Source organism: Prunus avium, chromosome 1 (assembly GCF_965620075.1).
Source record: "Prunus avium chromosome 1, drPruAviu1.hap1.1, whole genome shotgun sequence".
Lineage (NCBI taxonomy): Eukaryota > Viridiplantae > Streptophyta > Magnoliopsida > Rosales > Rosaceae > Prunus > Prunus avium.
The window spans coordinates 39,429,566-39,442,518 of record NC_142284.1 but is presented as its reverse complement, the minus strand read 5'-3'; the positions used below and the strand labels follow the sequence as shown (position 1 = coordinate 39,442,518).

Below are 12,953 nucleotides of genomic sequence, written 5' to 3'. Positions count from 1 at the left end.
AGATTGAAAACACTTGATATGAGCATTAAATTGATTCTAAAAAAATGCATAGAACTTAAGAAAACTTGGAGAAAACTTCTGATTTATTATAGAAAAGAGAAATCCACAAGTAACCAATACATTTATTGATAAAGGTAACAAAGTACCTATAGCCATCTATGGACTTAAAATGAGAGGGACCCCATACATTACTATGGACTTGATGAAAAGGTTTATGTGTCTTCACATGAGTTTGAGAAAATGGCAGCTTGTGCATCTTCTCTTGTTGACAAGAAGAGCATAGAAACAATTGAGAATCATCTTAGCACTTAATATCTGAAGCCTTGAGCATTAGTTGCACAACTTCATTAGTAGGATGGCCTAATCTATGATGCCACAAAAAGTCTTAACGTGTTGTCTGTTTGTACAATATCTGGCCAAGCACTCCCCAAGTACCCAAGGCTCCGAACAATCGGCTACCGATGGTATTGTCTCAAAGCAACAAAAGATCGCTACAGGCTCGTGCAGTCTGGAATCGGTATTCCCTACCGATTCTGCAGAACCAACCTCAAAACACCCGCCCGAAATATCTAAGGACTCGTGTCAACCTCATAGGGCCCTCCCACGAGTCCCACATCGAAAATGAGTACCAAGAGCATACAAAATGCCCTCTATAAATAGGCCCCTCCACTACAATACAGGGGTAAGACTCTTCAGCTTGACTTTTATACTTTTATATGGTCAACAGCAAGAGCTCTTAGAAACAAACTTACTTTGGCATCGGAGGGTCTTAGGCTAGTTCCACACCGGTTCCATAGACCTCACGAGTCTCAACTCTCTTCTATTCAGGATCTGCATCCAAGGACAAGAAGAATCTGCATCTATCATTCAATCGATCTGCTAGATCGTCCTCACCACTTGTAAGTTGCACTCATCTCTATCTGTTCAGTTTTAGTGCCAACATTGTCCAAGAAAAGCAATTGAAGAGGTTGAAACTAATGGAGATATTGGTGTAGAGGCTGGGTGAGAATTCTAGAATGAAGAGGAACCTTGTGAAGAAACATACAGAATGAGGTATAGACCGTTGTTATTCTTGCCCCGAAGTAGAACCTGATTGGTTAACTTTGTCATGTATACAAAAAACAGAAGCATCAAAGCTAATGAGGCAATTATTATTCTTGCACAACTGATGATCTGATAACAAGTTAGCTTTGAGCTGAGGAACATGAAAAATAGTAGGAAGTTTAAGGCAAGAAGAAATAGCAGCTTGGCCAATATGGTTAATTGCCAAACCTTCCCCATTACCAACTGTCACTTGCTCAACTGAATCACAATGAGTTGCATTACTGAGACGAGAAACATTAGACACCATGTGATGTGATACACCACTGTCAACAATTCATACTTGCTCTGGAGAGTAGGAGGTATGTGCAGTCAAAGCTGACAACTAAAAAGATGGTCCTTGCCCTTGATATGCATAATTGGATATGTGAAAACAGTCCAAAACACCATGCCCACGCTTGCCACAAATTTGGCACTTAACAACATAACCTGAAGGCTTAAAATTGCCATTAACATGCCTTTGATAGCAATTAGCATCAGTATGACCACGTTTGCCACAAATTTGACACTCTGGGACAAAAGATGACTTATGACTAGATGAAAAACCAGAATGACCTCCTGAAAGTGCTGACCATGAAACTTATTATGAGAAAATTTCCCTCTACCATAGGAAGCATTAGAGGCATTGCTACCACTAGAAAAAGATCAAGAACTAGAATAACCTTGACCATGAGAAAAACGATGATTTGATCCACTTGAGTTGCCAAGAAAGCCAACATGAGGAGTATGTAGTAATCCCATACCAGAAAAAGTGCTAGAAGACGAAGAATGAGAAGCCACCATTGCTGTATGAGACGAAATTCGTGCAGTTTGTTAAGCAACCAACAACTGCGCTCGGAAATCTTTCAAGGAAATTGATGAATCATGAGCAATAAGAACCATCTTAATCATGTCATATTCAGAAGAGAGACCATTAAGAGCAGCGATAATGAAGTCATCATCAGAGATCTTAATTGCAGCATAAGCTAATTGATCACAAATGTGTTTGAGTCTTAGGAGATAGCGTTCGATTGAATCAACTCCCTTTTGAGTGGTCTGCATCTCAGTTTTCAAGTGATTGATTCTCGCACGAGAACCAACGCATATCGATCGAAAAAATGAAGCCAAGCCTCACGAGCAGTCTTGCCTCCAATGACATACTCAAGAACTAGCTTCATCAGATAAAGAGGCGATCATCAAGCTAAGAAAAGCCTTGTCAGTGTGAAGCCAATCCTTGTAGGCGGCGGTAATTTCAAAGGTCACTCTTTCCTCATAAACAATTGCAAATTTAGGAGGAGGAACGATCGTACCATCAAAATGGCAAAAAAGATCGTAACCTTGAAGCACATATTCGAGTTGAAAACTTCATTTCAGGAAGTTATACTCACCAAGACGAATAGTAATGTACCCAAGAGACCTTCAACTGTGATTACAGAAGACGCCATTGAAAATATCAAACCCTAAATAGTAGATGAGAAAAGATGAATTGACACAATTGTTTCAGAGAAATTCACAAAACAGAGGAGAAGAGGCAAGAGGCAAGAGTCAAGAATCAGGAAACATAAATCCCCAATTTTAAAGAACCCTAACTTTCAAGATTGAGAAAAAACTTCTGAGAGTGAAAATAGAATCCGAATCCAGACACGAAGACAAAGAAGAAATCAAGCAGAAGTTCAGGCATGTGGCATTCACCTGATTTTTTAACAAACATTTAGATTTAATTTATTAAAAACTAACAGTGGGGGTAAATTGACGATAAAATTTAGTATATGGGCTAAATTGGCTGAAAAAATTGTTAAGTGTGGTAATTTCGACAAACGTGATAGTTAAGGGGGTATTCGGCAAAAAACCCTTCTTTTTTTTTTGGCCAAAGCCATTCATTTTGTATGAGATTCGGTCTATGGTCCACTAACACACATGTGGGCTAAAACTTTATAGAACTGCTTTGGCACGTGTGATATAACAAACAAAACTATGTTTCTCTTGTGTGCATATGACATGCCTTTTTCCTTCTCTTTCGTTTGCCCCAAGCAATAAGAAAGGTTATAAATGGTAAAACATTTTTCTTTAATGAAAAAAGAAATTTCAACGAGATACTCTACGAATCCTAAAATCATACAAATCAAACTCTAATTCAAACCACGTTGTAGGAGAAAATTTACAAAACCAAATACAAAGATGATTATACAAATGTCAAGACTTACTAAACATATGCAACCATAGTTGTTTTTCGAACGAGATACTCTACGAATCCTAAAATCATACAAATCAAACTCTAATGCAACCATAGTTGTTTTTCGAAAAGTATCTCAAACATAAAAATTTGAAATTTGACATAATATAAGACATATATTCTAAATGATAGACTGAATAATCCAAGGTACGTGAAGAAATTATTATCTGATGGACTCCAACTAGAATTGGATATTTGTTCGTGGAATATCTTCTCCCTTTTTCTTGTTTTTCAGAATTTAAATTTTTTCTGTCTATAAAGGAAAATCCATTTTTGGATTCCATAATTCATGGCTAGTTTCCATTTACAAGCACAATCTTTGTATCTGAAATTGTTGAACAGATAAGATTAATAAGGATAAACAACATTATCTTCTGCTAATATTTATACTTAAGAAAGAAACTGCCAGCTCATCCCGTTGGGCCCCATCTAGCCGAGAATCACGAGCAGTGCTGGCAACATTACCGCGACGCCGAATCGGATCTTTTCTGGACCCGACTGGGTGTGACAAGGCCATTACCCACCGTCCCGTTTAGGTTGCGCGGTAACCCGAAATTGAAGGAGGAGCAGTAACTTAAAAATTAAAGTAAAAAAGAAAAAGAGGGAGAGCGACAGTTGGGGTTTTAACTTTTTAACCGACCTGAAAAAACCGCGGTTTACAACCAATATTTAGAGATATCAAAACACATTGAAACAAAAACCTTAATAAGAAAAAACCAAAGCGAGAATTTGTCGGGATAGTTTTTTTTTCTTCTTTTTCCCGTCAATTTGTTTCTTATTTTTATTTTTGTCATTTTGGTGGATTGGTGGTGGTGTGGGTGGTCTTGAATGGTTTTCAGTTCTCACACAACCACCCCAAACCTCTGTTTCTCTCTGTCTCTCTGTTTCTGTTCTTCTCCTTGTAGATTTCTTTCATTAGAATTTGAGAGCTAGATTAATTCGCACGTGCGTGCATGGTTAGTTCGCGCCATTTGTACGGGAAGTTGCAGAACCCATGCAAACCTATCCAACGTAAAAGTTGCATTGCATGTGCAGGTTCTTGTTGCTTTTCATTTTTGGCGTTGTATGGAAGCTTTGCCTTATAGCCTTTTATATAGGGTTGGTTTTCGGTTAAGGTTATTTCATACTTTTGATGATTCTTCTTCTGCTTCTTTAATCTATTTTCTTTTCTGGTTCTCATTAATTTTGGTGGAATTACAGAGAAAATTGGAAAGGACGAAAAGTTGATAGAACGATAAAGAAGGAGGAGAGGTACTTATTGATAAAGGGAAGGAGAATTATGGCAGAAACTGATGATGAACCTCATCCTCCTGACCAAGAACACGCGAGCTCAACGCAGCATGACCAGACCAATGGATCGCCGCAGCCGCATGAGCAGAGTTCCGAGCAGAACGAAGCACCGCCAGCAGACACCCCGACCCCACCATCATCACCGCCGCCTGCGCAAGCCGCGCCGGCTCCAAAATCAGAGACTCCGCCTCCATCATCTCCGCCTCCTGCTCCGAAAGCTACTCCACCTCCTAAAGCTGCACCGCCTCCGTCATCTCCGCCACCATCATCTCCTCCGCCTGCATCACCGCCGCCGTCTTCTCCACCCCCAAATTCACCACCACCGTCTTCTCCACCACCAAAATCACCCACCCCTTCTCCTCCTCCCCACTCGCCACCACCGTCAACATCATCATCAGGAACACCACCTTCAGGAACACCACCTTCTGCTCCAGATCCTCCTCCTAGTACTACTCCTAATAAAGCTCCTGCACCATCCTCCGGTGGTTCGTCATCTCCATCACCGCCAACTGATTCGTCACAAGGAGGAGGCTCTCCTCAATCCCCACCCACTGACTCTCAGTCCCCTCCAGCATCCCCCCCACCTCCGGCGAACCCTGACGGCACAATCCCAACCACCAACCCCACCGCCCTATTTCCTCCCAACGTTCCTACCCCTCCAACAGTTTCAGGAACCACACCTCAGCCCCCTCTTCTGTCTTCTAATTCCACCCCCACACTATCCCCTCCCTCAAACTTAAATTCAAGTAAGTCTTCAGAGGACACGGGAGGAAGTAGCAGTAGGCATACGGGCACTGTTGTGGGGTTGACTGTAGCTGGAGTTTTCATCATTGCCTTGCTAGCTCTCATTTTTGCGTTCATAAGGAGGAGAAAGAAGCAGGCCCAAGTATATCCCCCCAATTACTTGCCTCCCACCCCTGGTCCTCCCGGCAGTAACTTATCGGGTACGCGAAAAGATTGTTGGCTAATCGATATACAAAATACATCAAGATCAATGTTGTGCCTAGACTATGTGGTTAAAGAGTCTTAACTTTTGTGGTGGTGCAGGTGGATATTATCTTGCGCAGCAACAGAGTCCTGCAACTTCTGGTCCCACAGAAAGCTTCTATTCAAGTGGGCCGCCGGGACGTTCTTCTTTTGATAATAGCTATCAAGCGCACAGTGGAGATTCTGGTCTCATAGCTGCTACTAAAGTCCATTTCACGTATGAAGAGTTAATGGAGATAACCAATGGATTTTCTCGTCAAAATGTTCTTGGTGAGGGTGGTTTTGGATGTGTTTACAAGGGTTGGTTGCCGGAAGGGAGAGTTGTGGCAGTGAAGCAGCTTAAGGCTGGTAGTGGGCAGGGAGAGAAGGAATTCAGGGCAGAAGTTGAGATTATTAGTCGCGTGCATCATCGTCACCTGGTCTCTTTGGTGGGATACTGCATCTCTGACAATCAAAGATTGCTTATATATGAATTTGTTCCCAATAAAACTCTTGAGCACCATTTGCATGGTATGTGATTGATACCAAAAACAAACAAAAAAAAGCTCTGCTTTTGATGAGATCTTTTACTTGTCATATATTTGGGTTCTTGTGTTCTCTTTGTCAAAATGTTGATTTGTGATGATTTCAGGTGCCGGAATGCCGGTGTTGGAATGGACCAGAAGAATGAAGATTGCTTTGGGGTCTGCAAAGGGTTTGGCGTATTTACATGAAGATTGTATGTACCTGTGCTGCTGCATTCTCTCCTCACTAGTTTATGCTATTAAAAACGGAATTGCTCTCTTTGTGACTTTGTGCGCAAGTAAACTGATACATTCAATACTGAATTTCTCTTCCAATCCATATTATCTGATTTTGTCTTGTTCTCCTTGCTTGATCTGTTTCTAGGCCATCCAAAAATTATTCACAGAGATATTAAATCGGCAAACATTCTGTTGGATGATGTTTTTGAGGCACAGGCATGTCTATCCAGTCCTGTTCTTTTGTTGAACTTAATTCTTCTGATGCTACCCCAAGATTTTAGTTAATTTGGTGACAGTGGCCAGTGGGGTTCTAGTTTCTGATTTTAGAATTTCTTCGAGCACAGGTTGCAGACTTCGGGCTTGCCAAACTTACAAACGATACTAATACTCACGTTTCCACTCGAGTCATGGGAACATTTGGGTAAGCAAGAGCTGGGTGGAAATATAATATTGTACTGCTTAAGACCGTTCCTTGGAATTTATGTTCAAGTTGGCTTTCAGGTACATGGCACCTGAGTATGCATCAAGTGGGAAATTGACAGACAGATCAGATGTGTTCTCATTTGGAGTTGTGCTTCTAGAGCTTGTAACCGGGCGTAAACCTGTTGACACGAGTCAGCCTCTGGGGGATGAGAGTTTGGTTGAATGGGTAAGGACATCTTTTACCTCTCTATAACATGTGACAAATTAGTTGTTCACAATTCAAGAACGTGCTGTCCAAAATTTGGCAGGCTCGTCCGATCCTCCTTAAAGCCCTTGAAACTGGGGACTTGAGTGAATTGGTAGATCCTCGGCTTGAGAAGCATTACGTGGAGGGTGAAATGATCAGAATGATTGAGGCAGCTGCGGCATGCGTGCGTCATTCTGCTCTTAAACGACCACGGATGGCTCAGGTGATACTAATAAGAAGCAGCACTAGTAGAAGTAGTTGATTTGCTTCTTTTTCAGGCTTGAGCCAGTCTAATTTCAAATTGTTTTTCAGGTGGTGAGAGCATTGGACTGCGAAGGTGAATTGTCTGATCTGTGCAATGGAGTGAAAGTTGGGCAGAGCACTGCATATGACTCTGGGCAGTACAATGAAGACATTGTGAGATTCAGGAGAACGGCATTAGGCAGCGAAGGCAGCTCAGAGTATGAAATGTCAAGCACAGAGTTCACCACCAGAGAAATATCTGGACCTCAAAGAGTATGGACTCGCCCTGATTCAAGCGAGGAATCAGAAACTCGAGCCTTTACAACCCGCGGTGGTGAGAAGGGATTTAGCGGCACTCCAGGCAGACACAACTTCTAATTTCTGAATGTTAATCTAATCCATGGTGCACACCAGAGAGAGAGAGAGAGAGAGTGCACTCAGTTTTTTTAAGATAAAAAAAGAAAAGAACAGAAAAAAAAAACCCTGTTTGACTTAATCTGACATATTAGTGTGTAAATTAAGGCTAAGCTGCTGCTTCTTTTTTCTTTTTCATTTTTCCTTGATGAAAGGCACTATATTCTCTAGTTCCCTCAAAGCATTAGCAGCGGGGAAGCTTGTAAAGTTTACTCAAGCTACTTTTTAGTCATTAATATAAAACAATCTGTATTTGATAGTAGAGCAATAAGATTTCAGTTTGCTCATATATATTAGCCTCCAGAACTTCCATACTTACGATCATCAAAAAGAAAAAGAACATGTCTAAAGCAGATATTCGTGCAACGAACATGTCTAAAGGAATTATCTAGGTGTCCTTAGTTGAAAATGAAATCTTCACTTTAAAAACGATGATAATCTGTCAATTTATGCCTTTGTGAACTGTCTGATTTGTCTCCCGTGTTAGCTGGATCAACTTGTCTCTCAATTTCTTTGCCTGAATGTCTCTGTTTGCCTATGGTACGGACAAACACATTGCAGTTAGAAAAGTGATCGAAGAAATTGTTCTTACTTGCTATTGACATGATTTCTTATGGAAATTTCAAATATAAGCAGAAGTTTCTTTCTCAGAATCTTACCTGAACCTTAAGGATGTTTAGGACATTTCCGTCAAATGTGGTAACATTGGCATCAACTACTTGAAGCCCTAAAGAATCCATATTCTCCATCAACCTTGCAAACCCGCCTCGGCTCTGCTCATAGAACAACTTAATCAAACAATCTCTTTTGCCAATCTGGTTCACTTCCACTTGCACCTAAGAGACAATGTGGCACTTAAATGAACAGAACATTTGATACATTATGCATAGTAGGGATCGTGGACTCTTTCACTAAATCAGCAGACATATACTGAATGTATAAGTTGGAACAAGAGTAACTGCTTAAGTGTGATGCTAAATTCATAAGTACTCGTACCGCTGTTGGACTCTTTTGAACAAAACTAGAGGAACCCTGTTTGTGCTCTGTAGAAATCAAGCAAATGCTGCCTTCTTTTCTAATGTCTGAGGCCAGAATTTTCACATCTGCTTTGTTCTTTGTCAAGTCCTCCTCCTCTTCGATTTCCCTGAGCTCATCTTGAAGTTCTTTCTCCTTCTTCTTTAACTCTTCAATATATTCAACCGCATCTCCTATAATAGCAGGTATATCCATCTACAAGAAGTCAATAAACGAATAATAAGACCAAATGTCAGTAAGAACAAAGAAAAAAAAGGTTGTCCCTGGAGTCTTTCACAGATAAGATGATCTTAACCTTGCTTATCTTCGGGACTAGAGCACGCAGAGCAAAGTGCCCATCTTTAATCCTGCTCCTCCTATTCCTCTCTGCGAAAAGATTCTTGGATTGGTACTGCCCGCTTCCTGTCTTCCTGGTCACCTTTGCCTTATGTTTCTCTACTACACTCCCACTGCCACAAGCCAAGCCTGCCTGTTGCTGCAACAAGTTGTCACCACGCTTGGACTTTCTAGAGCGCGAAGATAACAATGGATGTTCACTCGAAGGATTTGAACCGCTGGATGATCCCTCAAGGATAGGACAGGAGGAAGTTCGGGAAACTGATGAGGGGAAAACTTGTGGCCTGGGAATGAAGTTTGCCAAATTCAAAGAAGGTAGCAACTTTTCTGGGCACTCTTCTGGCAATGGATCAACATGGAATTCATTAAGGCTTGCACTGGCATTGAGGTTCACATTGGCATAGTCATGTGTAGGTGTAGCCATGGGTTCTTGTTTTAAAGAGTTATTGAATGGAGCCATAAACAACTCTAACATCTTTTGATTTTCAGGAATCTGAAAAGTGAACTTCATGTTATTCAAAGTTGGACGAGAAAATATAAAGCGCTGTCTTCTGATGATTAGAAAAGAGAAATAAAAACCTTACATTCTTTGTGGAAAAGAGCTCAATGAGGTCACTTAGCACAGGGATCAACACTCGGGTACCAACGAAGTCCTGTCAAAACAACATTAGTCCATGTTAAGCAGAATGTCTATGCTATTTAAGATCCATCTACTGCATATAATAAACAATTCATAGAGGCACTTTGAGGAGCCTTGGAGCTATATGGGTCTTCTCTGTTTTTAGGAAACTGGCTTTGGGATAGAGAGCACAGAGTGGGTGATTCTAAAATTTTCATTAAAAGCTCAAGCAGTGAAAACAATACAACTATTTCCACGGCCTCGTCTTAAAAGGTTGTCCTTTTCAATCTTTACAATGATGATTTGTTGATTGTGATATGACCAACCTCAAAAGCCCATATTAAGAAACCCAAAACTGTTTGGTTGCTGAGAAAAAGTCATCAGAAAAGAACGAAGTGAGATGCATTTTGGGTTACCCACGTGTGATTGTGAAGGATTTGAACCCGAGGCATTGACATGACCACTAAGCCACCTGGGTTGTGCTGATATGATCACCTCCGTATGAATCCTGAGTTCAATCTCACATATCAGAAACACAAAAAATCTCTTGGTCTGTTCACCCCAAAACTCAAACACATAAAATGCGAGCCAAAAATCAGAGACTCTACCCAGAGTAGAGAGGCATAGAAGAAGGAAGCTGAGCAAGAGCCTCACAAGCCTTTGTCCTAATTGGGTGCTTAAGGAAGCCATCCCTGCAAAGTTTAGCAGAGTGGGGCTCTCCTTCTTCCTCTTTGACATTAACACAGTCATACTCATACCCACCACCACAACAGCAACCCATCATTTCAATAAACCTACAAATTTCAGCAAACACACAAAAAGTTCAACAGATTAAAAAAGAGATGGAAACTTTTGATGTGGGTTACCTTTTTTTAATGTGGGTTTTATTGGAAACAGTTGATGATATTACCTAGAGGGGTCATCGCCAAGTTTCCACACAACACAATAGTCCCATTGCTTGGACTCAACAAGGGGTCTAAGCGACTCAGACACTCCCTCCAAATTTCTCATTGATTTGTCTCCTTTTGCAATACTTGCAGTGAGCGAGTCCAAGACTAAATGTGTAAGCTTTGCCTTGTGTAGCGAGTTTAGTGAGTGGCGAGTATATATATTAGTGTGGCATTGACCGACTTACCATGTTGCTTTTATACAACAGGTTCAACCCAAATAATTTAAAGGCACATGGTACACGACACGACAATGCTAACCAACTCCTCTGCTTTTGAATTGGGAGTGTATCGTTTTACTCAGAGGCAAATCTGTGACAGGGGGAATCTGATACCAGCAGGGAAGAGAGAGAGAGAGAGAGAGAGAGCAGAGACAGTTTTGACTGACAACCAAAATCATTTTACAAAACGACCATCGAATGGTTCAAAAGCTCCAATGGAATTGAAAGCTACCCATAACTGAAAATATTTCATTCCTTGGGGAAAAAGAATGTGGGTAATTGGGTTCATGACACGTTGCATTTATAATTTGGTTAATATACACATAATCTTTTAAGTGCTGAAGCAGTCTTTAAGCTTAATTATAGAGCTGGAATTGTAAGACAGAAAATGGTTTTCAATTTCAAATGCAATAGCAAACCGGTCATCTACTTAATTGTGCAAAGAAATCTGGTATTGAAATCCACATTTGTGTCAAAATCACCTTGTAAGGCTTGTATAGTTGAGGGTGGTGGTGGATAAAAATAAAATTGTGGGGCAAAGAATATTTGCACAGTATCCGTATATGTTGTCTGCCTTAGCAGGACGGTTACAGTTCTCTGATAATTCCTCAACAACCAGTACATCTGCTCGAGGCAGTTGTGTACGGAAAAGCTAGTCACAGAATAGGGGTCTTGATGGGTCTCAGGTCCAGCAGGCCCACCTATTTTATGACAGCCCACAAAGCCCAGTTGAAATGCTTAGATACCCTTGTGGGTTTTCGGCATTCAATACTTGACATTCTTCCTTTAATGAGATTAATTGCTTTTATCAGAGCCTTTGTTTTGTTACTGATGAGGGTTTAGTCTTTGCCTCAAGAACAAATCAATGGAAAATCACATGCAATGATTATGTACCTTTGTATCACAATACCTTATAACATCATTACGTATCAATACTTGAAGAAGTTGCAGAGTTTGGAAATTATAAATAAATGAAAAGGCAAAAAGAAAACAGAGAAAACGAGAGGACTAATTTAATTTTGACAGATATGCCAATCCAGCTACTACAAGTTACTGATGATCCCATCCTTACGTGTGACATCATCATGCAATTCATCCACTGGCTCGGGGCTCTCTAATCACAACATGATCACCAGGCTGCTTCATTTCACCTTTCATGTGAATATGATGATCACCATTTCCATGATGTGGTTTGCTGTGATTGTTCATGTATCCTCTGCTCTCTGATCTGCTGCCATTGCCATTTGGGATTTTCTTGTCGAACCCGAATTCGATGTCTGTGTCTTTGGGGGCACGAAAGCTGGGATTCTTATTATTCCCAAACTCCATGTGGTGATTATTCACCGCAGCTTCTTTTTTGCTGGGACGAAAGTTTTGCTCCGGTTGCTTGTTGGGTTTTGAGTTGTGGAGGCGGCGGTTGCAGAGCCGTCCAAGAAAGCAAGCAATGGCTGATATGACAACTATAACGGCCAGCACAATGAAAACCGTCCCAAATGAGCCATTTGAATGGTGGGAAGAAGACGGCTGTCCTCTCACGTTGTTTGGGTAAACAAGAGCAGGCTGTTGTTGCTGAGGCTGCAAGGAGGACATGGTGATGATGGTTTTTGATTTGCCACTTGGAGATTGGGATTGGGATAAAACAGAGAATATGGGATGGGATTTTGGGGGCTAATTAGTATTATTATGAAGGCTGTCTCTGTAGCTGTTGTTCTTTGAGTGCAGACAAAGGGAGACTTGGGTTTACTCAGGAGCCAAGCAAGAACATTAATATGAATATGGATTGCCTGTGAGATGAGGTTATGTTGTGTATAATATTAATATTAATATTAAGATTGGGTGTTCAAATGTTTGGGTTTTGAAATCAAGAAAGGAGCAAACTTTCTTTAATAAAGAGAAAAACTAAAGAGATTCCTTGCTGATCTCTCTTTAGTCTTTACTGCTGAAGAAGGAATTTAGAAGCTGCAAGAGATTGCTTTGTATGGAGAGAAAGCAAGATTTTGGTGGCTTTGGACAGCACATTGCTTCTTCTCAAAAGCCCCTTGGAAAAAAGTAGCATTTGTTTGATAGGCAGGCAGGCAGGATCTCATATAATTTGTACATATGATTGGGTGAATGGATGGCCATCATGGAAATCA

The 12,953-nt window shown here is 40.8% G+C and overlaps 3 protein-coding genes across 6 annotated transcripts; 1 reads left to right on the top strand and 2 right to left on the bottom strand.

Annotated features, from left to right (window-relative positions):
* The first annotated feature begins 4,007 nt into the window (after positions 1–4,007).
* Positions 4,008–7,841, top strand: LOC110753240 (proline-rich receptor-like protein kinase PERK12). Of its 3 annotated transcripts, none has more exons than XM_021954099.2 (9): positions 4,008–4,411; positions 4,514–5,547; positions 5,651–6,100; positions 6,222–6,308; positions 6,479–6,549; positions 6,678–6,754; positions 6,835–6,982; positions 7,065–7,226; positions 7,316–7,841. In XM_021954099.2, the coding sequence occupies exons 1-9, from the start codon at positions 4,341–4,343 to the stop codon at positions 7,622–7,624; spliced, it is 2,409 nt and encodes an 802-aa protein (XP_021809791.1). In that variant the 5' UTR covers positions 4,008–4,340; the 3' UTR covers positions 7,625–7,841. The 3 variants fall into 3 exon arrangements, with proteins under 3 accessions (XP_021809791.1, XP_021809793.1, XP_021809792.1); XM_021954101.2 differs by having other exon boundaries at positions 4,008–4,348; positions 7,316–7,840; XM_021954100.2 differs by having other exon boundaries at positions 4,008–4,428; positions 7,316–7,840.
* Positions 7,842–7,933: 92 nt separating this feature from the next.
* LOC110753241 (basic helix-loop-helix (bHLH) DNA-binding superfamily protein) lies at positions 7,934–11,282 on the bottom strand. 2 transcript variants are annotated; one of them, XM_021954103.2, is made up of 8 exons: positions 10,561–11,282; positions 10,259–10,444; positions 10,071–10,158; positions 9,616–9,684; positions 8,991–9,524; positions 8,657–8,890; positions 8,320–8,433; positions 7,934–8,195 (listed from the first exon to the last, which is right to left on the bottom strand). In XM_021954103.2, the coding sequence occupies exons 1-8, from the start codon at positions 10,659–10,661 to the stop codon at positions 8,103–8,105; spliced, it is 1,419 nt and encodes a 472-aa protein (XP_021809795.1). In that variant the 5' UTR covers positions 10,662–11,282; the 3' UTR covers positions 7,934–8,102. The 2 variants fall into 2 exon arrangements, with proteins under 2 accessions (XP_021809795.1, XP_021809794.1); XM_021954102.2 differs by having other exon boundaries at positions 7,939–8,195; positions 8,320–8,496; positions 10,561–11,268.
* Positions 11,283–11,704: 422 nt separating this feature from the next.
* Positions 11,705–12,641, bottom strand: LOC110753243 (uncharacterized). The gene has a single exon (XM_021954105.2). The coding sequence runs from the start codon at positions 12,406–12,408 to the stop codon at positions 11,911–11,913; it is 498 nt and encodes a 165-aa protein (XP_021809797.1). The 5' UTR covers positions 12,409–12,641; the 3' UTR covers positions 11,705–11,910.
* Between the last annotated feature and the right edge of the window lie 312 nt (positions 12,642–12,953).

What these genes read in the sequence shown, in the direction of transcription:
- LOC110753240 (XM_021954099.2), top strand. Translation starts at nt 4,341, where the DNA reads ATGTGCAGGTTCTTGTTGCTTTTCATTTTTGGCGTTGTATGGAAGCTT. An exon ending in GGCGTATTTACATGAAGATT is followed by an intron (nt 6,309 to 6,478) that starts GTATGTACCTGT and finishes ATCTGTTTCTAG; the next exon opens with GCCATCCAAAAATTATTCAC. An exon ending in ATGAGAGTTTGGTTGAATGG is followed by an intron (nt 6,983 to 7,064) that starts GTAAGGACATCT and finishes AAAATTTGGCAG; the next exon opens with GCTCGTCCGATCCTCCTTAA.
- LOC110753241 (XM_021954102.2), bottom strand. Translation starts at nt 10,661, where the DNA reads ATGAGAAATTTGGAGGGAGTGTCTGAGTCGCTTAGACCCCTTGTTGAG. An exon ending in TCTATGCCTCTCTACTCTGG is followed by an intron (nt 10,159 to 10,258) that starts GTAGAGTCTCTG and finishes GATTGAACTCAG; the next exon opens with GATTCATACGGAGGTGATCA. An exon ending in AGCTCTTTTCCACAAAGAAT is followed by an intron (nt 9,525 to 9,615) that starts GTAAGGTTTTTA and finishes TTCACTTTTCAG; the next exon opens with ATTCCTGAAAATCAAAAGAT.
- LOC110753243 (XM_021954105.2), bottom strand. Translation starts at nt 12,408, where the DNA reads ATGTCCTCCTTGCAGCCTCAGCAACAACAGCCTGCTCTTGTTTACCCA.